Source organism: Podarcis raffonei, chromosome 2 (genome assembly GCF_027172205.1).
Source record: "Podarcis raffonei isolate rPodRaf1 chromosome 2, rPodRaf1.pri, whole genome shotgun sequence".
NCBI classification, from domain to species: Eukaryota; Metazoa; Chordata; class Lepidosauria; order Squamata; family Lacertidae; genus Podarcis; species Podarcis raffonei.
Genome location: NC_070603.1, coordinates 25,609,026 through 25,633,270, shown reverse-complemented (window position 1 = coordinate 25,633,270; position 24,245 = coordinate 25,609,026). Strand labels below are relative to the sequence as shown.

At 44.9% G+C, this 24,245-nt stretch overlaps 1 protein-coding gene across 1 annotated transcript in view; it reads right to left on the bottom strand.

Annotated features, from left to right (window-relative positions):
• Positions 1–414: 414 nt before the first annotated feature.
• Positions 415–24,245, bottom strand: part of MAP2K6 (mitogen-activated protein kinase kinase 6) — a 77,557-nt gene continuing 53,726 nt past the window's right edge. Inside the window, exons 5-12 of the mRNA XM_053375418.1 lie at positions 23,391–23,510; positions 20,886–21,002; positions 19,848–19,899; positions 16,483–16,610; positions 14,601–14,678; positions 11,295–11,431; positions 7,894–7,939; positions 415–3,172 (exon numbers count right to left, since the gene is read on the bottom strand). Of these exons, the coding sequence (XP_053231393.1) occupies positions 3,095–3,172; positions 7,894–7,939; positions 11,295–11,431; positions 14,601–14,678; positions 16,483–16,610; positions 19,848–19,899; positions 20,886–21,002; positions 23,391–23,510 (756 nt within the window). The 3' untranslated portion in view covers positions 415–3,094. The remainder of the gene's footprint in view (positions 3,173–7,893; positions 7,940–11,294; positions 11,432–14,600; positions 14,679–16,482; positions 16,611–19,847; positions 19,900–20,885; positions 21,003–23,390; positions 23,511–24,245) is intronic.

The window sequence follows — 24,245 nt, the reverse complement described above, 5'->3', positions numbered from 1 at the left end:
AAGGCTATGGAGTAATCTCATCCAATACACCCCACCCACCCCAAAACCCTAAGGCATCATCTTTTATGCAAAAACACCCCAAATGAATGCCTGTCCCAATTGTAGTGGACAACCTCCAAGAATGCAGTTTCCTCAACTTCCCCAGGCAGCACGTCCTATTGAGGAACAATATGCATGAGTCAACGAGGCTTCTTCAAATGTGTGAATTTGAATCTGCTTTCCTGTAATTTAAACCCGTTGCTTCTGGTTCTGTCATCGGTGCACTACGTGATCATCTATTTCTTCTCCCCTTCTTTCCGACATCCTTTAGGAAATGAATAATTTTGACTGCACCTTAACCACTTCTGAGATATCCCTAGAAACAATCTTCACTAACGTGGTATGTGAACTTTCAAATAAGAAGAACACACAAGCTTTGCAGTTTTGATCGGAAGGGGGAAATAACCTGGGTGTGCTTTATTCTAAGACTCGATAGAGGTCTATGTACCTGCCAAAGGACAAATTATATAGAGACAAGAGTTGACAAAAAAAACTCAAAAGCACCTAAGTGATTAAGGAACTTAGACTCCACATTTTAATTCCTAAAATAAAGCCCGAGGCATGTAGTGTTGATTCACAGTGCAATAATCCTTTCTAAACTGACTTGCTGTAGACAGCACTGGCATTCTACTATAGGAAACCAATGAGGATATTAATATCGGCTATTAACACTGATCCTATCTCGTAAATCCAGCCTGTCTGTTACCACAGCACTCAAATAAAGGTGTTCTGAGGTCAAGAGGATGTGGTGTCCAAACGAGTCTTCTATTCCAAGAGGAAAGCAGCAAAAACAATCTCTACAGCAAGCATCAGATCCATATGTAGGAAAACCAAAAAGCTGGTTTTAAATGTCATGTTTTTCAAAGTGAGAATTGATGCTGGAACCAGTTCTAAAAACTGGCTGGCTGAGCTGCAGCTGCAGCTGCAGACAATCAATCAAAGCAGCTCAGAATCAATGGGGAGGGGTGGGAATTGGAAGCGAGGGGGAGGGAAGCATGCACATAAAATGGAAAACTAGGAGCAGGTTACAAGCCTTTCTAGGCCTTTAAGATTACAAAGAAATGCGAGCCCACTTTAGTGTTTTGTCTGCAGTCAAATGTCTCCTGAATGGTTTCCAATCGGCGTACGCACCAACGACCGGTTGCGTTGTAAAATGTGGACTGCAGGAGAACAGGACGGCAAGTTCTGTGAACAAAATCGACACGGCAAACACTGACGCTTTGGGTCTTCACCTGGTGTGGCTACTTGTCTGAATTCTGAGCTCCTCCACACTGATGCCCCCGTGTTTGAACTCAGGCGCAGAAGTAGTGTGTCCCAAGTGAAAGGACAAAGCACTAGCAAGAACGTTAACTTTCTCCCTCAACACCAAACCGGCAGTACAGCATTCCTCACCCATTGTGAACGCTGCCATGGTTTAGTTCAGGAAATGGAAACGCTTCAGGAGCAAAAGAGTTCTTGACAGAACTGCAACAGCCTCCATCAGATAAGACCCCTGTGGCCTTGCTACAGGATATATTGAATGGAGATTAGGTGGCCATGCAAACCGCCATAACAACAAAGCTGTGACTAAGGGCAGGTCAAGGTGGAAGAAGGCCTTGGGCAATTCCAGAAACAGTTACCACTAGGCCTTAAGTCACTCAAGTCAGTACTGTTTGACCAAAAGAGTGTTTTTTTGAAAACAACAATAATAATAATGGTCACAGCAACAAATTAAGATGAGGGGTGCAACACTTGTTGTCCAACTCCTATTCACTTGGTTTTGCTATGCTTTTCAGACAGAAACACTGTTTGAGCCTGTGCTAGACGTGTAGGGGTGGGTCTTGCGCAAGTTAAGCATCCAGAAAAAGTGAAAAGTTGTGAGGGGGTTGGTGGGAGATGAGCAATGAAGTGGCAATTTGTGTATGACGTGTGAGTGTTTGAGACCAAAAAAAAAAAAAAAAAAAAGGAATACTCCTGCCAGTATAAAAACGAGCAGTGCAAAACTGACTGGCCCCAGCCCCTGGCTTTTGCATCCTCGTCAAGAGCTGCATCCCTCTAAGTTCCATTTTCCTTCAGGGCATCACCTTCTCTTCAGTCAAATGCATTGGCCCATGACTTACAGCCAACAGAGAGGGCACTGGCTGTAGGTCATAAGGTGATTGATTCACCATTGCTTAGCCAACAGTCAATGTGTGAGATATCTCGCACTTCAGAATATAATTATTCATTGGAGGGATAACCAAAGCAATGGAATAAGAAGCCACCACAGCAATGTTTTTGCATCCTCTTGATGTTTGTGCAAGAACAATGCCGTCTCTGGGCACCTCCTAAAGAAGGATGCAAGCCTTCTCAGGCATCAGTGGGCTGCCTAACATAGAAGCCAAACTCTTCATTGAAATTAAATTAGTCTTCCACCCTATACATATATATAATATTTATCTATATGGCCCATGCTTTCTCCTCCTCTGTTTCCCAGCAAAGCCCTATAAATACTAATCTTTGTAGCTTTAGCTGTTGCAGCTGTCATCACCCCCCACCTTCCAACTCTCACATAATAACAAAAAAAAAGGTTCTATTAAAATCAAGCACTTAACATAAATATTAAAACAATGGTAGGGACAAAATATAACTCTACATATAGAACTTCATAACTACCGTAGCACCTATTACCATAAACAAAAGCAAATCTGGTCTGACAGGGAACATGAGGAAAGGGGGGGGGGACTGAGGCGACGCTAACAGAACTTGCGACTGTCGTCATTTCAATCACTCTTTTAAATTTTTGTTCGTTTACAGTTGACAACCTTATTAAAATTCATTTCACTAACCAGTTCATTCTAAGTAACTATGGTTACCAAGGAACCCTTTAAAAAATAAAAATAAAAACCTTCAAGAGGATGATGATAGGACTTTAGCAATAATAATAATATTAATAATAATAATAATTAAAAAAAACAAAAATTGGCCAGTGGCAGGTTCTCCTACTGGTTCTCCGATGAGGGCTGCCCTGCCACGTGCCCCTCCTCCTAAAGCCCACCAGTCCACAGAAGGGTAAAATCATGTACAAGTCCATTTCTCAGTTCCCCAGGATGAGTTTGACAAAAGAAGCCACGTCTGTCTCTTTGGATTCGTGCAGGGTGAAGAAACTGTGTTTCTGAAAGAGAGAGCGAGAGAGAACCAGTGAGGAGAAGGGAAAGAGAGGAGAAACATGTCAAAACCTTCCATTACACCTCTCCCAGGAATCCTAGATTCCCACCACCACACACACACACACATTACCTATAAAGGGACCACAGTAATTCCCAAGCGGGACGCAGGTGGAGCTGTGGGTTAAACCACAGAGCCTAGGACTTGCCAATCAAAAGGTCAGTGGTTTGAATCCCTGCGACGGGGTGAGCTCCCGTTGCTTGGTCCCTGCTCCTGCTAACCTACCAGTTCAAAAGCACGTCAAAGTGCAAGTAGATAAATAGGTACCGCTCCGGCGGGAAGGTAAACAGCGTTTCCGTGCGCTGCTCTGGTTCGCCAGAAGCGGCTTAGTCATGCTGGCCACATGACCCAGAAGCTGTCTGTGGACAAACGCCGGCTCCCTCAGCCAATAAAGCGAGATGAACGCCGCAACCCCAGAGTCGGTCACGACTGGACCTAATGGTCAGAGGTCCCTTTACCTTTTTAATTCCCAAACAGGGTGATGATGACAGCGGGCCTTGACTCAAGGTACATTTTCCGTGGGACACATTCGGATGCAGCACCGAGCCATCAACCATGGTTAACCAGGTGAGTTTGTGCATGAGCCTCCCTTTCTCCAATGGAGAAACAAGCCATGAAATTGGTTGGCTTAGCATCACATCCCAACCACTGTCCCAGTTAGTTTTGCTGGAAACAAACCACAATAGGAAGCCAAGGTTCCCAATTGTGGCTTCTTGGGGAGGGCTGCTTTGGGTGTAATGCTAAGCCAGCCATCCTTTGGTTTGTTTTTCTGCTGGCCACAGGAAATAGCAGAGCGGGGAGCTCAAGCCCAGCTCATGCACAGACTGATTTGCTCACCCATGGTTTATGGCTTAGTGTGGCATCCAAATGCAACCAACGTCTCCACAGCAAAATACAGATGTCCTCCCCACCCATGGTCAAATATAAATGAACTGGATACAATATTATTGCAAAAATGGTAATCAGAATTCCGTCAGGGCTATCAAAGAAAAGCTTACAGTGAAAAGCAATTGAGAGCTATTGAAACAATAAATAAAATACCACTGAACTGGACACAACTCAGCAACAAAAGCTTCCATAAAGATTTAAATGAACAAGAAAAGAAAAATTCCTAACGTCTTTCTTGTGTGGGAAGTGCTTTTCATCTCTCTCTCTCTCTCATTAATTATCACAATAATCCCATTAAGCGTGTATTCAATACAACGTTTACAGAGAAGCAAAGCCAAGATTGAAAAAGAAGGACGTGCCCCAAAGTTAAAACTGGAAGTTCAAAGTTCAGGAAGGCCTGAAAGATGCTTCTCCCTAACCACTACAGTGGATGCAACTCAGAGAGGGTTTCCTTTGTGAGGAAAGACTTGAAAAGGTCCTCAGAAATGAACGCAGACCCACCCAATCTCTTAAAAGAGATCTCCAAAGTATTTCAGTCAATGAGCAAATGAGTTTTGAATGCGAAGGCTTTGAGGGAGGGATGGGCCACTTCTATGTGGTACGAGGTGTGACTCTCATGTATGATCTAGATCTCTTTGGCTGGCTCCTAGATTATGCATTGTAGCTGCAGTCACACCAGGGTTTAGGCGAGAGAAGAATCTATTCATCTAAATCCTGTCTCAGACTTATTTAGGGCTGGCTCAAACACAAGTATGTGCATATGTATAATTATATTTCTATATTGCCCTTCATCATAAGATCCCAGGGCAGTTCGCAGAATAAAATACAGGATAAAAGCAAGTATATAAGTACAGCGAAACGAAACGTTCATAAGTTATGTGCATGACACATGGTGGGGTCAGATGAAACTCCGTAAATTGGCCATTATGTATGGACTGGGGTGTCTGCCAGTAATCGCTCCCCATGCAACATATATGCCACAAGAAATCATGTGTGTGGGAACCTACTTGCATGTAATATACAACAATACAACAGTACACACAACAGTACACCCATAGCCCTTAATTCATACTAAATGTCCAAAGTGTTGAGGTGTGTTTATGCAGGAATACTCTTGTGCCACACTGTACATGTTGGAGCAATGAGTAAGCCAGCCCTGTAGGAATGGGAGTGTTCCCATGCTCAGAAGAGGTGTCCCCTTAACCCAGGCAGTGCAGTGCAGTGGGTATAGCTAACCTTGTACCCCAGCATTTGAGTAGAGCATCATCTGCAAAGGGCATTGAGGGGGTGAGGGAGGGAGAAAGAGTAACACTCATTCTCTCCAGCTGGAGATGGGGCCTGGGAAAAGGTGGTCAAATATATGGGATCCTGCCACTAATATTAAGAACTTCACGGTAACCAGCCAGATGAAAATCTGAACATCAATGGCCGAAAAGAAAAAAGAAAAAAACTGTGAGGAAAATGACCACTTTTCAAACTTTCAGCCTTCTGCAACTTCCCAGCTCATGGAACTGGCTTATGTTGCAAAGGATTCTGGGGTGAAGAATTTGTCCTTGGTCTTGGGCTTGTCTCCCAGCCTAACGAACACCCTTTTGGCCAATCTGTCTTTGAAGGAAGCTTTGCCTGCCATTAATGTTATTCTCCCAGGCGGAACCTCCCATCAGCTTCCAAGGAACCCCAGGGTTCCCCAGGACGCGTTTTGGAAACCACGGCGGTAATATAAAGCAAAGCGTCAGTAAGTAAGAAAATTAGCTCTCTAGCCATGCCCGAGTCATCCTCTCATTTTCCACTTGAAACCTCAACGACGCAGGAAAGCAAAAGAAGCAGCCTCAGCCTTCAAAGACAAGCAGCCCATTCCAGGACCGCAATGTCTACTGCCATGGGAAAGTGAAAAGGGCTAGGGGAGGAAAAGCCCAAACCACAGGACCTTACAACAATAATGTCAGCCATAAAATACCACAGTGCTGAGATAGATTTCAGAGGTGATCCAATATCCTAATTCAATAGAAATGTGCAGGGCTGCCAACCAGAGCTTGGCTGAAGAACATGCCTTTCCTCACTTCCACCCTGGCGAACCCAGTGTGTGCTAAAAAGCCACGTGATAAAAACACTGCTGTATGATTTGGAAGCGGGTGGAGGGATTAATTCTATAAATGCACGTATGGTGCATTTTTAAACAAGAGCCAATAAATCGAGGCCTTTCTCCACCTAAAAAGCTGTTAATGAAAGGTACATAGGATCACAGAATGCTGGAGTTGGAAGGGACCACTGGCTTAATCCAGTCCAATCCCTTGCAATGCAGGAATCTTTTGCCCGACGTGGGGCTTGAACCCACGACCCTACATGATAATTGCGTTATAGATCCATTTTGCAGAAATGCCATAGGAATTACTTATACACCAAAGAAAATCCCGTGTTGCAAAACAGAACACTCTGAACAACAACAAGCAACACGTCGGCTAATATTATACCGACAATATTTTTATAACACTATACTGTTTCAAAATTCATAAACAGAAGACATATAATATGTCCATGGAGTCACAAACTAATAAGAATCAAATAAATGTTCCAGGAACAAGAATGGTAGGAATGGTAAGTCACTGTCAAAGATCACTGAAATGGAATCAGAATGCCTTTCCACAGTCAATGTCCTACAAACGTGAGCTGATGGGTGCTCCAAACGTCGAAATAGGCTGCTCTGAGCACAACAGCAAGAACAGTACAGTTCTCCCAGGATAATAAACTGTTTCAATGATAAATCTTCATCAGCAAATTAATAGTTCCCAAAGGTACATCAAATGGCCATGGATCAGCTATCACTAAAAAGTGTAGTAAGCTGGTGCCATGTCGCTTGTTGTTGTTCATAGGAATTACTTATACAAATTTCTTTTACAAGAAAAGAAGAGGATAATGGTTCAGAAACTTACACTTGGATATCAGAACCACCATTTAGTAAGAGTCAAAACGAGGTGGCAGACTTGGGAGCATCTCAGAATTTCATCAGCATTAAGAAGGAAATACGTACTGCTATATTATACACATAAATGGATGGAAGGGTTGAAATCATTGCCAGAAGTCCCCACCTCCCTTCTCCAGGGACTTCGCAGAGGTGAGAAGGACATGGTGGTGGTTGCCACAAAAGTTTTTGGAAATTCATGCCGTCTTGCTTGATATAGTGATTTCATGGGTACAGGTCATAGAAGAGAAAGGGAACTGCAACTTCTCTACCGTAAAAATGGATCCCATGCAGTAAAAGCAGCTTGAAAATTTGTATAAAAGCCCCTTCAGAAAGAAAAACTACAGTCATCTCTCTCCAAACTGCAGTGCCTTTTTAGCAACATCTGGGTGGAAATTGCTGAAACGTCCGGGAAAAGCTCAACAACTTTTGTGTCCGGATTTTCACTTTTTGAAATATGGCAACCCTAACTGGTTCTTGAGTTTCCATCTGGCAGAAACAGTAGTGCTGATTAAGGATACTTAATGAATTTGATCTTTGAGGATTCCAGTACAAATTTACCCATTCTGCACCTCCCTGAGTAATGTGTGGGTTTGGGACTTCAGGCAGCTGCTGGATTTCACACTTCCTAAGGTAAGCTATTGGCTCAAAACATGATTCAGATAACGTAAAAGAACGCAAACATTTGTGGGTCTCCATCCACCCAGAGGAAAAAACCAAACCAATTCTCAGGATGAGCATCTGCAACGACAAGTTGTCAGAACCAAAACTTGTGTTTTCTGCCTGTACTGCACCTGGATCTGTTGCGACTACAAACTCACCATTAGTTCAGGGTATGTTGGCCTCTCTTTGGAATTCTTCTTCAAGCTTTAAGGGGGAAGGAAGAGAGAGAAAGGAAAATTATAGGTGTGTTTCAGCCAACAGAAGCAAACAGCCAACTTGCCTGTGAAAACACAAGGAATTATCTGTGTCCTGTAAAGGAGGGTGATGGGACTTGCTTTGCACCAGTCTCAGCACCAAAGGACACCAGAAATGGAACCAAAGCGATGCCAACTGATGTCCACCCAAACATGTAACTAGATCATGCAAGGTTCCAGCTCCCATGCCTATGCATGCAGAGAGCTATGAATACAGAATCCCTCCTGCATTAATTCCCATGCTTAAACTTCCCTTAAAACTGCAGGCATTGGAGAAGGGGCCAAGAGAAGCTGTTCTGCCCTGCTCTCTGGGAATCATGTGAGGAGCCCTTCAGGCATATCATTTGTATGGTGACTTAAGTGTGACTGGGATTCCAAGGCAAACTTTTAATTCTGCACAGCTGGTGACAAGCTGTTTCAGTGCCCTCACCAAACTTCAGTTCCCAGTATACTTTGCAGGGCACCAGGACAAGCTGAACAGGCATAAAACCAATACTTACTTGTAGATGAGCCTCCTCAGACATTCCCACCCCCCAAAGAGATGAGCACATATAATATTCATTTATCAGCTGTACACAACACGTGGGGCTGTTCTACCTTCCCATCACTTTTGATCTGCGTCACCCATTGCCAGGACAGGCCAGCTTGGCATGCTTCATCCTTTCTGCAAACAGCTATTATTACTACAATGGGTGGCTGGGAAAGTTTGTCTGTGACTTGAACGGGTGAGGTGGAAGGGTAAAAAAGATCCATTTATTCCGGTCTCCCTGCAGCTGAAAATAGCTTTGAAGACAGGATGTAATAGCAACTCACTTCCTGGCAGAGTATTTACGGGGAAGATGCTTGGAGTGACTTGAAAAAAGATCTCCACACGTACACATGCTTTAGCAGAGAGGGGAAGGAGGTGTAAAGTGTCACACTGAGAGAAACAAAAGTGTGATCATCGGGCTATAGTAAACACACCCTCTTCTGGGATTTGCCAAGCCCAGGGGGTGGGGGGGAAGTGGAGGATGCTTACTGAAGGGATACTTCCTGCCCATCTCTCACTGCATCATCTCAGAGCTCAGGTTTACGGAAACTCTTATGCTGTGTAATATAACAAAACCCAATGATTCTTTCGTGTGTGCATACACGCACACCCCATGTCTTTGCTTATCAAAACTGACAGGAGAGAGTGTGCATGTCGAAAATTGTTGGGTTGGTGTTTTTTTAAATAAACTAGCATCGAACTCTATCCAAGCTGGCCATGGGGAAATTTCGTATTCTTCTGCTAATTTATTCCTTTCCCATAAGCTTTTCATAACTTTACTATGAACCTAGGCTGCATTTTTGTAGAGTTTAAATCTATTCCTCTCTCTCTCGCTCTCTCTCGCGCGCGCTCTCTCTCTCTCTCTCTCTCTCTCTCACACACACACACACACACACAGAGAGAGAGAGAGGATTTGGATGAGAGTAGCAATAAGAAGGCAGAACGAGAGGGGTAAACTGAAGATGCAATATATAAACTGAAGATGCTAGATGGGATGATACGATGGCAAGTTTGGCCGTCTGAAAGAACATAAACTTACAGTGTCAGGACTAAATGGCTCAGAAAAGGCCACTATGAAACAATGAAGTAAAACAGCACCCATTTAAATGTCACAAAAGGAACTCCATTCTTTTAGGCAGCCTGCAGGAACCAAAGACTCTACACTGCTCTATTTCAACGGTCTTTTCTCTTCTCCTCACACTCTGCCTTGGCACAATGGCGTTTCACGTCTTGCCTCAGAGAACTAAAGGACCAGAACTCTGACACACTGAGTCACTTCCCCCATAGACCACTGGGAGGTCAACATGACATTTCCTGAAAGCTACAGGAAACAGTCCTTGAGGAAAGTTCACTCAGACACACGTGCCTTAGCTCAGGAAGAAGGCAGTGGAAGTAGAGATGGCTGACGTAAAGACCAGGCTCACATATGCACCTTGCCAGATTCCCTTGAGAGCTTCTGCCTGTTTTCAAAACAATGGAGCAGCTACTTCCAGAGCAAGTATCTTGATCATGCCATTAACAGCCAAAGGCAAGCATCTGCTGAGTAATTAAACTGACTTATTTTGTATTTATTTTTTAAAAGTAGTGGACTAAAATAATTATCCCTACCTCCTCTACAGCATTTTATAGATACTTGTGACAAATTTTCAAGGAAGGATGTGCGTCTTATACCTGCAACCTCAATCCTGCAAAGATTTTAACTCATAAGCTGAATTCTGGAGAGAAGGTGGGGTTTAACCCACAAGCATGGGTGCTGCTCTATAAAGTAAAAGGTGATTGGCTCCTGCCCCAATGAGCTTACAATTTAAAATTTCACCCAGGGGGACAATAGTCCAGCTACACCAGAGCTGGTCATTTGGGGCGAGCAGTGGAGCCATTTGTTGTTGTCGTTGCCACAGAATTTTAATGCATTTTAAATCTGATTTAAGTTATTGGTTGTCTTTTTCTCCTTTATTGTAGTGTGAATTCTGGCCCCAACCTAGTGTTTTTGACCCTTATAGATGCAAACTTCCTTTTTACCTTTTTTTTTAAGAGCCAAAAAGGCAGCATGTAATTCTTCTTTATTTAAAAAAACAACAAACTAATAATAAGTAGTGCATTTGATTTATGTATTTACTGAAATAGTTTAATGGAGACGTTATTTTGTTACTGCAAACTATCCTGAAATAATTAATGAAGGGTGGTGCAGAACTAATACTTTTAAATTATGTTTATGCATTTATATGCATATGTGTGTGTGTGTGTGTATATATATATAACTATATACACACAGACAGATCGATATACTCCAAAATAAAAGAAATCACAGTAAAACCAGTCAAATTCTACTGAAAGCTCAGCATTAAAACCAAGCAAATTCCTGGTGAGCACGCAAAGGTCTTCAATAGCATTTGGTTCAAACAAAAATAAACTAGGTCAGGGATAGAGGAACCTGTGGCCTTCAAACGTTGTTGGACTACAGTTCCTATCAGCCACAAGGGTCTATTTTGTGTTTCAAACTGGTTGGGTGTTTTTTAAGTGTACGCCACCTTGAGATGCTTGTTTGGAAGGTGATTAAATGTATCCACAATAGCGATAATGATCATAATCATTAATACCTGCCTGTTGGTTGTGCTGGCTGGGGCTGATCGCAGCTAGGAGTTCAACAACATCTGGAAAGCCGAAGGTTCACCAACCCTTTGACTACATGAGTCTGGGAGCAGGATCTAAAGTTAGGTAGGGGTCCCGTGGGGTTCCCGCCCCACCCAACCCCACCCAAAAAATGACTCACGCTTACCACTGTGAGGTAAAATCAACAAACTCTGCAGAGAAGGTGTCTGGGAGCTGAGGCGATGGCTCTTCCACCACCTGTTTGAGCTGCTGGAATGGCGTCCCCCAGGACTCGTACGGAAACCGCAAAATGGCCAGTTCAATCTGGGCATGGAGAGAAGATGGAGAGACATCAAGATCACTTTCTTAGGTTATTTTTTTTAAAAAAAGAAAGGTACCTTATAAAGGTACCTTTATAAAGTACCTTTATACAGTAGTACCTCGGGTTAAGAACTTAATTCATTCCGGAGGTCTGTTTTTAACCTGAAACTGTTCTTAACCTGAGGTACCACTTTAGCTAATGTCTAAACCACTCAGTCCAAACCACTGAGCCTCTTGGGCTTGCTGATCAGAAGGTCGGCGGTTCGAATCCCCGCGACGGGGTGAGCTTCCGTTGCTCGGTCCCAGCTCCTGCCAACCTAGCAGTTCGAAAGCACATCAAAGTGCAAGTAGATAAATAGGTACCGCTCCGGCAGGAAAGTAAACGGTGTTTCTGTTTGCTGCTCTGGTTCACCAGAAGCAGCTTAGTCATGCTGGCCACATGACCCAGAAGCTGTATGCCAGCTCCCTCAGCCAGTAAAGCGAGATGAGCACCGGAACCCCAGAGTCGTCTGCGACTGGACCTAACGGTCAGGGGTCCCTTTACCTTTACCTTATCCAAAAAGTACGGTGAGGAGACAAACACTGTTCCGTTTCCCTAACAACCGTAGCTTTTGCTGCCATCTGCAGGCATGGCCCCGCAATGGCACCAGACCTCCTCTCACGGCTTCTGCTTTTCTTTTTTCCGCTCCCCCCTTAGAAACCCTGGGCTCATTTGGCGCCTCTGGAAGGCACAGCCTGTGCGAATCCCTGGAGACGGCATGTCCCTGGGAATATTTAAAAGTAGCAGCATGTGAGGCCAGTTCAGCTGGTTTGCGCCACGTACCCACAGCCTTCCCTGGAGAATGCAGAATGCCAGGGGAGGGTATGCTCTCTGTCCTCTCCCTCTCCATTCCCTACCCACGGGGGCTGTTGCAACCAAAGGGGACTCATCCTTCCCTGGAGAATGATTCCAGTTTGCCAAAAGAAGCTGTCTGTTTGCTCTGAATGCTCTGATTCCCTGAAGCAGGCGTGGTGCCAGTTGAGTGAGTATGGAGACAGATTATGACTGCAGGGCACCAGGTTTCTTCCAGATAAACAACCTACACATGCACGCTGATGCCTAGCTACATTAGCATTTATCGGAAGCACTGTTTTAAAAGAGGCTGCGGAACGCTTGTACGTTCTGAAATTCACGTGCCTGCCCAAACTAGTCTGTTTTGGGTTGTTGTTTTTTAAGGAAGCCAGTCCCGATTTTAAAAACCGATCAGTCCCAAGGATGCTCAAAGCTGCTGACTTGGTTGTTCTAGAAAAAAGGCTGCCGCTGGCATACAAGCTGACACTACATCCGGAAATCTAGGCGTCTCTCCTGGCAACCTGCTTTCCTTCTGACCTGTTTCTGCCTATGGTTCTTAGCACAATTCATCTGATGTCTCTTGAACGTTGTCAAGAGAAGCTCGGATACCCACACAAAGTGAAGACACTCCTTTGTGGGGGGGGGAATAGGACCTCTGCAAACAAAACGAGAATGCACAGCTTCAGGTCTGCAAGAGGTCAGCTGGAGAAAGGGGGGAGGGGGAAGCAAAATTGACGATGGAAAGCAAAGCAGGAAAAGAAAGTAAAATCCACCTATGCAGCTTTTCAACATTAAAACTCCACTGCGTTTTTGGCTTTAAAGCCGCCAATAAATCCAGAAAGGAAAAAAGTGAACTGCTCCAATGAAGCATTTCTTCATGCCAGTGGCTCTCAAAATGCATTTTGGGGGGCAGTCTCCAAGTTTTCAAGAAGTGTATTTGGGGGGCAAGTTTCCTCTGCTTACTTGCAACTACAGATCACCCCTGGCGATCGGTGACAACTTGGGGCATTGTGTTTGTGCCATGGCACACTCTCAAATCACATGTGGTGGTGATAAGGCTCAATAGGCCTGTACGGCACCTGAAAGGAAGGCATGCCCTAGAACCATCTCCCCCCCTCCCCATCTCTCTTGCCTAGACAACATCTCCCATCAGCCCCAGCCAGCACGGGCAATTGTCAGGGATGATGGGATTTGTAGTCCAAAACACGTGGTGGGTTGGTGAAGGATGTTCACATTCCCCACAGTTTTCTGCAACATGTGTTCCCCAGTAGACTGTGGCTAAGGAAAGGGTTCCCTTAAAAAGAAAAAGGCTGAAAACCACTGCTATATGCCTTATCTGTAATAGTGATCTCTGCCTCTCTCTCTCTCTCTCTCTCTCTCTCTCTCTCTCTCTCTCTCTCTCACACACACACACACACACACACACACACACAAATACCTGCCAGACAAATACAGCGGTACCTCAGGTTAAGTACTGAATTCGTTCCGGAGGTTCATACTTAACCTGAAACTGTTCTTAGCCTGAAGCACCACTTTAGCTAATGGGGCCTCCCACTGCCACTGTGCCGCCGGAGCATGATTTCTGTTCTCATCCTGAAGCAAAGTTCTTAACCCGAGGTACTATTTCTCAGTTAGCGGAGTCTGTAACCTGACACGTATGTAACCTGAAGCGTCTGTAACCCGAGGTACCACTGTATATGGCTTACAATGGAATACTAAAATGCACACATTTAGACGAAGAGTCATGGGTATTGTTTCTGAAAAAAGGTTGACGATTACTCTTCCGGACTTCCTATAAACTCCAACCGCCAGTATTAGTCCAGTATTAACACAACCCTCACAGTTACTCACAGCTCTTTCCAGCCTCAATAAAATACTAGAATCATAGAGTTGCAGAGTTGGAAGAGATTCCAAGGTAGGTTGCCTAGTCCAACCTCATGCAATGCAGGAATTTCAGCTAAAGCATCCATGACAGACGCCCATGTAAAGAGTCAGAAGCAGTCAAACCACATTCCCCACCCAAAAAAAAATCAAGATATTTCTCCTGCTCTCATGTAACCCCCGTGACCGCAATGGGCTCTGCTAAGTACAGTGGCGAACTCAAAACAGTGAAATTGTTATCTTTCCTCTCACAGAATGTTCCGCATTTAAACATGGACACATTTCGAGCTCACCATGTCTTCACTGTATTGAAGGCTAAAGGCCTGAGCTGTATTCAGGCATTTTATTAATCGCAATCAGCCGCAGATTGCAAAATATTTTACGTGTGGAACAAGGCCAAACGGACAAAACTCTCTTCAGTAGACACAGTCCATCAGGCCTTCCTGTGTAAACTCTTACCATAGTGATTCCCAGACTCCAAATATCGGATTTGACGCTGTATCCCTTTTGGTTTAGTTCTGGGTTGATTCTTTCAGGCTGGGGTGGGGGGAGGAAGAGACAGAACACAAATCGTATTATATTTAGTTGCCCAAGTTGTAAATCCCTCAGCGATGGGGGAAGAAGACTCTCTCGACTTCCTGTATGTATGCAGTGTCTAGCTCCAGTCAGATATTCCCTTAGGCTTTGAAGAGATTTCAAAGGGAGTGTCTTTCTGTCTTAATCTGATTTTTGTTAAGAGCAGGGGCATAGGAAGGGGGGCGGTCCGCCCTGGGTGCCATCATGGAGGGGGGGTGACAAATTATCAAGGAACAATTACTGCCCTACTAGGGCAGTTCATAAAAAAACATTTTTTAAAAAATGCCTGCTCCAAAGGTCTTATCTTACTACACTAGGAATTATATAGCTATATCTGAAATTCCATGCATATTGGTTAATATCTTGACCCTCCTCCATGGAAATAACTGTTTACTTGGCCGTGTTCATATGTCGTGAAAGCTGAAATTTCAATTCAGTGGAGCCAAAACACAATCCATCCTGTAGATTTAAGTATCTGTCCACAGTCGCCTACTTGTTATCTGGGGCCCAGAATCCACATTCCTTTGTAAGAAAATATGAAATAATGCAAAACTATTTTTGCAGGCAAAAAAAAAAAATTCAATGGGGGGGTGACAAGAAATTTTCCGCACCTGGTACCACCTGACCTTCCCACGCCTCTGGTTAAAAGTAGCCTTCCCCAACTTGGTGCCCTTCAGATGTTTGGGACTGAAGCTTTTATCAGCCAAACGTGGGAGGATATCACATTCAGGGAAGGCTAGTTAAGATGATGCGCTTGGTTAATCTTCAACATCATAACAGGGAGCACTATAATGCATTTGGGAGCCAGTCAACTAAAAACACATCGCTGGAGATGAAATAAGTCTGGATGGCAAAAAGAATCAAAATGTGCTGGTTCCCTCGCTACCATCACCCCACTAAACCTTTATCACACTCTGCCATCTTTCATCATCATCATCATTTTATTATTGGACTGGATTGCCCCAGCCACTCTGGACAGCTTCCAGTGTCTAAAAACATAATAAAACAGTAAACACCTCCCTATACAGGGCTGCCTACAGATGTCTTCTAACAGGATGGGTGCCACTACCGAGAAGGCTCTCTGCATGCATCTCCCGTAAGTTAGCTATATTGTTATTTTGTCACAAGCGATTTTAATTAAAGAGCCAACGAAAGTGTAAACAAACTGGGTGCAATGTAATTTGAAATGCTGCTGCCACACTGGCCCTGGGAGATGGAGGAGTCCAGATGCTTAAGAACGCAAGCAGAGCTCAGAGAAGGACAAGCTAAACCAATAAAAAATGAACCCACAAAATATTTTCCTTGTTTCGGTCTTTGTGTGCAATACCTGCAAGTACAGAGACAGACAGTCCATCTAAACTAGGCATGGCCAAACTTGGCCCTCCAGCTGTTTTGGGACTACAGTTCCCATCATCCCTGACCACTGGTCCTGTTAGCTAGGGATGATGGGAGTTGTAGTCCCAAAACAGCTGGAGGGCCTAAACAGTCTTGCAATAGTGGGGCGGAATTTAACATCACACTCTCCTGAGAGTTCTGTCAGTGAAAGCCGTTTGGCTTGCCAGACAGAATGATCCCCCCTCTCCTTCCAGTACGTGCAGGTCTAGGGATTCTCTCCCCAGGTCAATTTCAGCAATTGAGGGTGGGGGCAGACCCCATTGCACAAGTGGAAGCCCTTCTGCAAGGCAGAAATACTGAAATACAAAATCCATTGAAGTTGAAAAGTGTCCCCAGATTCATTGGAAAAAATCTGGTAACCTGAACTTACTGCCATGTAAGGCTTGCAGCCAGCATCCATCGTCTTGGCCACGGAGTCAACGAGGTAACCACTGATTCCAAAGTCACACATTTTCACCTGTCCCAGTGTGTTGATCAGTACGTTTGAGGGCTTGACATCTGCAAGGTGGAATGCACAGGAAGCAGGTTGCTTTCAGTAGCGTTACAGCAGAAATGGAAGAGGACAAACATGAGCCACCAGAGGGCACCAGCATACATTTCACTTGTCATCTTGAGAACCACAGGAGATAAGAAAATGATGTCTCTTCCCAGGCTGTAAGCCAGGGACAGGGAGCCTGCCACCATACAGACGTTGGACTCCTATCCAGTAAAAGTCCACAAACAGGGGTACAAGTTTGAGCAGAAGTCACAGGGGCCAAACAGAGATGCAGGTTCCATTCCGGCTCGCTGTTAACCATAGTTAAAGAGACTGGGAGCCAGCATTAAGAACCCATGTTCCTTCTTCTTCCTGGAGCACAACTGCTATCTTTCTTTCAACCATGGTTAGCACCAACATTCAGCAACAGTTATACCAGCCGGATTGTCCAAGACTTACAGAAACCCTGGTTTATTCTATGGCAGGGAAGAAGACGTAGAGAGCTAGTGGTCACATTTATGCTTAATGCTAAACCATGTTTTAGAACTATGTGCAGAACGCACCCTATGTGCAGGTAAGGTAAAGGTAAAGGGACCCCTGACCATTAGGTCCAGTCGTGGCCGACTCTGGGGTTGCGGCGCTCATCTCGCTTTATTGGCCTAGGGAGCCGGCGTACAGCTTCTGGGTCATGTGGCCAGCATGACTAAGCCGCTTCTGGCGAACCAGAGCAGCAGAGCGGTTCCTATTTATCTACTTGCACTTGGATGTGCTTTCGAATTGCTAGGTTGGCAGGAGCAGGGACCGAGCCACGGGAGCTCACCCCATCGTGGGGATTTGAACTGCCAACCTTCTGATCAGCAAGTCCTAGGCTCTGTGGTTTAACCCACAGCACCACCCGCGTCCCTTTATGTACAGGTGCTTTCCCTATTTTTCTCCTTCTACAAGGCAGCCAGAAGGACTTTGTCAGTGAGTCTCCCCTAATCTTGGCTTGCCATTTTGTATTAGACAGGGATCATTGTTTATCGAACCTCTGGTTGGTTAAACAAGTGAGCTTCATTAAGCCATGGTTTGACCTGCTTCACACATCTCATTCAACCATCGTTTAAAACAAACTATGGTTTAATGTGATGGAGCTCGAAAGTTCCAACAGCACTCCTCCCTGACCACTGATGAGACAAGTCAGAGTTTGGCTTGTCCGTCATCTAAACTGGAGGTTTTCTTCCTCCAAACAAATGTCACTCCAAACAAACAAATATACGGTTTTTAAAAAAAGTTAAGAAAAGGGTCCGCAAACCTATGTTTGAGATAACATGAAAAGGGACTGAAAAGGTAGAAGACTACTGGTTGAGAGTTATATGTGACAGTAGCCATTGTGTATTTCCAGTGCTGATTCCTGCTTTGTTAAATGTGGATTAATAAGGACTCATAGCATAACAATTTCAATGAAATTATCTCTACTCTGAATGGCCATTAAGGAAGTGATTTATCTCTTAAAGGTAAAGGGACCCCTGACCATTAGGTCCAGTTGTGACCGACTCTGGGGTTGCGGCACTCATCTCGCTTTATTGGCCGAGGGAGCCAGCGTACAGCTTCCGGGTCATGTGGCCAGCATGACTAAGCCACTTCTGGCGAACCAGAGCAGCGCACAGAAATGCCGTTTACCTTCCTGCCGGAACGGTACCTATTTATCTACTTGCACTTTGATGTGCTTTCGAACTGCTAGTTTGGCAGGAGCAGGGACCGAGCAACAGAAGCTCACCCCTTTGCGGGGATTCGAACCGCCAACCTTCTGTTCGGCAAGTCCTAGGCTCTGTGGTTTAACCCACAGCGCCACCCGCATCCCTGATTTACAGTGGTACCTCGCAAGACGAATGCCTCGCAAGACGAAAAACACGCAAGACGAAAGAGTTTTCCGTTTTTTGAGTCGTTCCGCAAGACGAATTTCCCTATGGGCTTGCTTCGCAAGACGAAACGTCTTGCGAGTTCTTGCGAGTTTGTTTCCTTTTTCTTAAAGCCGCTAAGCCGTTAATAGCCGCTAAGCTGTTAATAGCTGCTAAGCCGCTAAGCCGCTAATAGCCGTGCTTCGCAAGATGAAAAAACCGCAAGACGAAGAGACTCGCAGAACGGATTAATTTCGTCTTGCGAGGCACCACTGTATCTCTTACACTGAAGCAGAAGATGCTGGGTTTACCTCCAAGCATCTTCCTATGACACTTAATGAGGGAGGATTCCTAGTGGGCAAGTTATATGACAACAGGAGCTCAACCCGTCACACAGATTTGAACTGCCGACTGTACAATGGGCAAGCCCACGAGGCTCAGTGGTTTAGACTGCAGCACCACCTCCATCCCTGTTGATTTGCCCCAGCTCCTGCCAATCTAGCAATTTGAAAGCATACCAGCGCAAGTAGATAAATAAGTACAGCTGCGATGGGAAGGTAAACGGCATTTCCGTGCACTCTGGCTTCTGTCACGGTGTACCACTGACCCGGAAAGCTGTCTGTGGACAAACACCAGCTCCCTCGGCCTGAAAGCGGAGGTGAGCACCGCACCCCATAGTTGAATTCAACTGGACTTAACTGGGTCCTTTACCTTTACCTTTGCCTATATGACAATGATACATAAGTATTCGTGTGCTTTTTTCTTAAGTGATCAAGGCACATGTATTATTTGGACCCCAAGTTGCAGAAGCAGATAGTCCTTTTGCCCAATTTTAGATAATATCCCCATCACTGAAGCCCCTCCACTCCAGCCATCACTGCTCAGCGCAGGGCCTGACTCTCCCAAGTAAGGCTGTTTGTGAGACACAGGAGACTGGAAGGGATAGGGGGGAAATTCCACTGCACTAACAGCTCTCCATTTAGAATCGCTTTGGGTTCAATCCATTATACCACAGTAATCCTTACAGCCGCAATGTACAGGTAGGCCAATTCCATTATCTCAGATGCAGGTGGGGATGCTGATATAGGAAAAGTACCAAAACAGCATTTGGCAAAGCCAAAATGAGAGTTCCAGTATTGAAGCAATACTGGCCAGGTCAAAATCAGCATCCTGAGTTGGGCCTGGAAAGAGGATGGGTACTAAGTACCCTCGGCCATCAGGGAGAAGTAGTCTTGGTCGCTGATGCACCTTCAAACTGACCTAAACTGACCCAAACTGACCTAAACTGACGGAAATGCCATTTAGCACTTTGCACAGCTCTCTTCAACCCATTTTCCAGAACCAAGAATTGTTATGGCGTCCAACTCTGGTCGCACTTACCTCGGTGAATTACAGACAGCTTACTGTGTAGGTGCTCTAACGCTTTCACAATCTGGAAAAAAAAAAGAACAGGGACAGACAGATAAGAACGAGCTGCAGCTGGCTGAAGCAGAAGTATTCTGCTTCGCTCATTCCTCCCAGGCCACAGGTTAGCTCTTCTTTCAACACTTAACCAGGCTGGAGACAGTCTAGGTTGGGCGTTTGGGCAATTAACAGGCAGGAGAGTGCTGAGCCTGCAGTCTGGCACCAGGGTGATAAAACATGATTCATACTATTCATTGCTCTTCCAACCCCCCTCTTTGCAGTGTGCTCAAAATAAAACACTGATGTAACAACCTTCGAGGGATCACAGTGTGTTCAAGCTTTGGGCATCACTCTTTAGGAAGTTTTGATGGCTGAATTCCAGCAGAGTTCTAAATTCCTTGGAATTCCAGGTTATACACCCAGTATAAGGTGTCTCCAAAGCACATCTTCTAAGAGGCAAAATACACAAAAAGAAAGGAGCCCTGGGATTGTTCCTCACCTGCAGAGGAAAAATATTGTTTTCCTCCACAGGTAAGAAAGGAGCTAGAGGGGGAAAGTTCCCCGTAGCAGAAAAATGGCTCAAGGAAGCAATTAAGCATCCCCTCTCCAATGGCAATCTGTGATCAAGCCACCAGTCCCTCATCCTCAGGTAACTTTCAGTCTTTGAAACTAAAGTCAAAGAACAAATAGGTATTTTCGTTGCATGTCATTTGGCCCTCAGCTCACCTCTCTCTTAATGTTTCCCCACAGGGCTCCCTAACCCCGCTTTGCAAAACAAATTCTGGCTCTTCTCTCAGGAAGGGCTTTCCAGGCTACTTTTAGGAAGATGTGGCTCATAAATACCAAGGATAAGCCCTAAAAGAGAAGCCAGCTGCTATTTGTTCTCCATTTTCCCTTTGCAAGTTTTGTACATTTAACAGCTGACTGGCAGATGTGGGCTGCAAAGATGGAAAGGGAGCTGAATCCCCTTTGGAAGAGGATTAAAGCAAAAAAAACCAACCCAGAAGCACTCACTGAGACGGCTATTTTTCCTAAGATGTCCTCAGGAATCGTCAATCCTTTGTCAATGACTTGCTTGTAGAACTTGTCCAGTGAAGTGTCCATCAATTCCATGCAAATCCAAACATCTCCCTAGGGAAAGGCAGAGGGAAAAGAATGGTGTTAATAATTCTCCACTCTGGAGAACCAACTGCAAACACACACACACACACACACACACACCTGCTTCCAACAAAGTGTATGTGTATTGCCTTCAATGCCTAATAATAATAATAATAATAATAATAATAATAATAATAATAATAATACTTTTATATGCGCCCATCTGACTAGGCTGCCCCAGTCACTCTGGGCGGCTTCCAACAAATTCAAACATTAAGCACAGTAAAACATCAAGCATTAAAAGCTTCCCTATACAGGGCTGCCATCAGATGTGTTCTGATAGTTGTTTACTTCCTTGACATCTGACGGGAGGGCACTCCACAGGGTGGGCACAACTACAAAGAAGGCCCTCTGCCTGGTTCCCTATAGCCTCACTTCTCGCAAAACCATCAGAAGGCCCTCAGAGCTAGATCTTAGTGTCCAGGCTGAACGACTGGGGTGGAGACACTCCTTCAGGCATACAGAGCCGAAGCTGTTTAGGGTTTTAAAGGTCAGCACCAACACTTTTGAGTTTGGCTCCCAGCACATTTTGGAGCGCATGTATGAACTAATATCTCTCCCATCACACTGTGTAGCATGACATACAACCTGAATAAATACATGTACCAACATCTCATGGCAGTGCAGGATTTGGGAAGACCATGAGCAGAGTTTGGGGCATTGCACCCTCCCATCCCCTTGTCTGAATTCCAGTCTCGGCCACAAGTTACCTCAGCCATTTCACTAACAATGTAAAATTAAGCTGCATAGCTATTTTGTTTTCTGAAGCTGAAGCATCGCACCACAAAGCTGGCTCCCCTCTGACCACAGAAACATCGGGGCCTCAAGGCTAACTTCCTTGAGAAAGGGAACAAGTTTGCTAAGTGCAGCAGTAGCCAAGAAGGGCTATTTGAAGGATTATTTGGCCCATGTGAATTCCGTCCTCCAAAACAAATTCCAATTGGTGCAATGAGGAAACAGAAGCAGGATTTCAATTTCTGCAGTGATCGTTTTCATGCCAAGCAAAACACCATTTTTTAAAAAAATAAAAATCCGGAATTCTGGCACTAAACGTCGCTTTCCTGTTGTGTGGAATTTTGTTTTGCTTTTTTAGGAAGTACTGGGAAACACGAGGTGTTGGGAGAGGAAGGAGGGACCTGGCACTGGAGAAAGGAGAAAAGGAAGATACAAGCTGTCAGACAGGTTGGAATCCCTATTTCATCAATAAAGTTAAAACAGAAGGAAAAGAGCAGGGGAGCCAACCTTTTTTAATCAACCGCTCTTTAACCATTTAACTGACTGCGTGCACCAAATGGAAGTTTTAAGAGAGAACCAAAAATTATTACTATTATTACACTCATATTCCAACTTTTCTCCAAGGTGACATATCTTTCCCTCTCCATTTTATGTCCACAACAATCCTGTGAGGTAGGTTTGGTTAAGAGATTGTGACTGGCTCAAGGTCACCCAGTGAGTTTCATGGCTGAGTGGTGATTTGAACCCTGGTCTCCCAGGTCCTAGTTCAGTGGTGGCCAAACTTGGCCTTCCAGCTGTTTTTGGACTACAACTCCCATCATCCCTAGCTAACAGGACCAGTGGTCAGGGATGATGGGAACTGTAGTCCAAAAACAGCTGGAGGGCCAAGTTTGGCCACCACTGTCCTAGTCCAACACTCTAACCACTACACCATACTTGTTCCCAGCATGCACTTCCTGTACTATTCAATACAGGAGCCAGTGTGGTGTAGTGGTTAAGAGCGGAAGACTAGTAATCTGGTGAACCGGGTTCGCGTCTCCGCTCCTCCACATGCAGCTGCTGGGTGACCTTGGGCTAGTCACACTTCTTTGAAGTCTCTCAGCCCCACTCACCTCACAGAGTATTTGTTGTAGGGGAGGAAGGGAAAGGAGAATGTTAGCCGCTTTGAGACTCCTTCAGGTAGTGATAAAGCGGGATATTAAATCCAAACTCTTCTTCTTCTCTGGAGTGGTTGAGAAGGTAGGTATTTCTGTTAGCCCTCTGCAGATACCTTGCTCTGCTTTCCTATGGTCTAGCTAACTTGTGAACTAACTAACATTACCACCTAGTATTGCTCAACTAAGATCTTGCACATATACTAAAAGAACGATCCGTGTTCAGTGGGGATATGCACAAGTGGTATAGAAGGTGCTTGGCATGCAGAAGGTGCAAGGTTAAATCCCTTGAATCAGGAAGCAGGGGATGGAGCCCGACTGAGACCCTGGACAGCCACTGTAAGTCAGAATAAGCAGCGCATACTATGATCTGGTGTTTTTTTTTAAAAAGGCGGCTATTTCCTATGTCCTGTACTGTGAAGGCTGCAGCCCAAATGAAGGACACAAGAGGAGACCTACGAAGCCGTACCTCACGAAACAGTGCACCGTAAAAAGTTACAGTGAAGGGGCAGTCTACTGTCCTCATGGAGATATCCAGGTCCATCAGCAGTCTCTTCTGCTCCTGGCTGTTCACTGTCGCTCGGATTCGCTGAAAGAAAGACTCGTTTTCAGCTTTGGATCTCCTCCTCCCCTGAGCCGTGTGAATTTATTCCAAGAACTCACTGACCAGGTACAAAGAAAAACTGACTTTGCTTGGATCATTTCGCCAAGCAAACGTCAACAGCACTGCCTCCGTTTTCCTAAGGCAGCTTCACCTCCGCAACGCCCCATACTTTAAGCAAAAAAGAAAAGGCAAATGGTTGTGGCCTAACAGTTAAAAGCAAGGTAACCTAGGTAAATCTCACAACCTAAAAATGGATCGCGGGAGCAGCCACAGAAGCTCAAAGCCAGCAGAGATGTTGTCTTGGGAAACCGTGACTCCCGAGGAACTCTGGTTCCTAATGGCAAAGTAATGCTTTAGTGGCAATGCGGCCCTTTGCATACTTACCTGGGAGTAATTCCCATTGAAACTAGGGAGACTTACTTCTGAGCAGACATACATAGGTTTGGTTGCAAGTGTCTCATAACAGGCACCCAAAATTAGAGGCCATGCTTGCACGTTGCTTTTTTTTTTTTCCTTTAAGCCTCTTTTGTGCCTCTGTGAAATGGGGATAATAATGCTTACCTACCTCACAGGCGTAATTTATGTCTGGGAAGCACTGTGAGATCCTCGGATGTGAGGTGCTATAGAAGGGCAAAGGATTATTGTTACTACAGAAGTGCTTTATCTCCTCTCTCTCTCTCTCTCTTCTGTTTTTCCATCATTAACAAAGCTATGATGGCA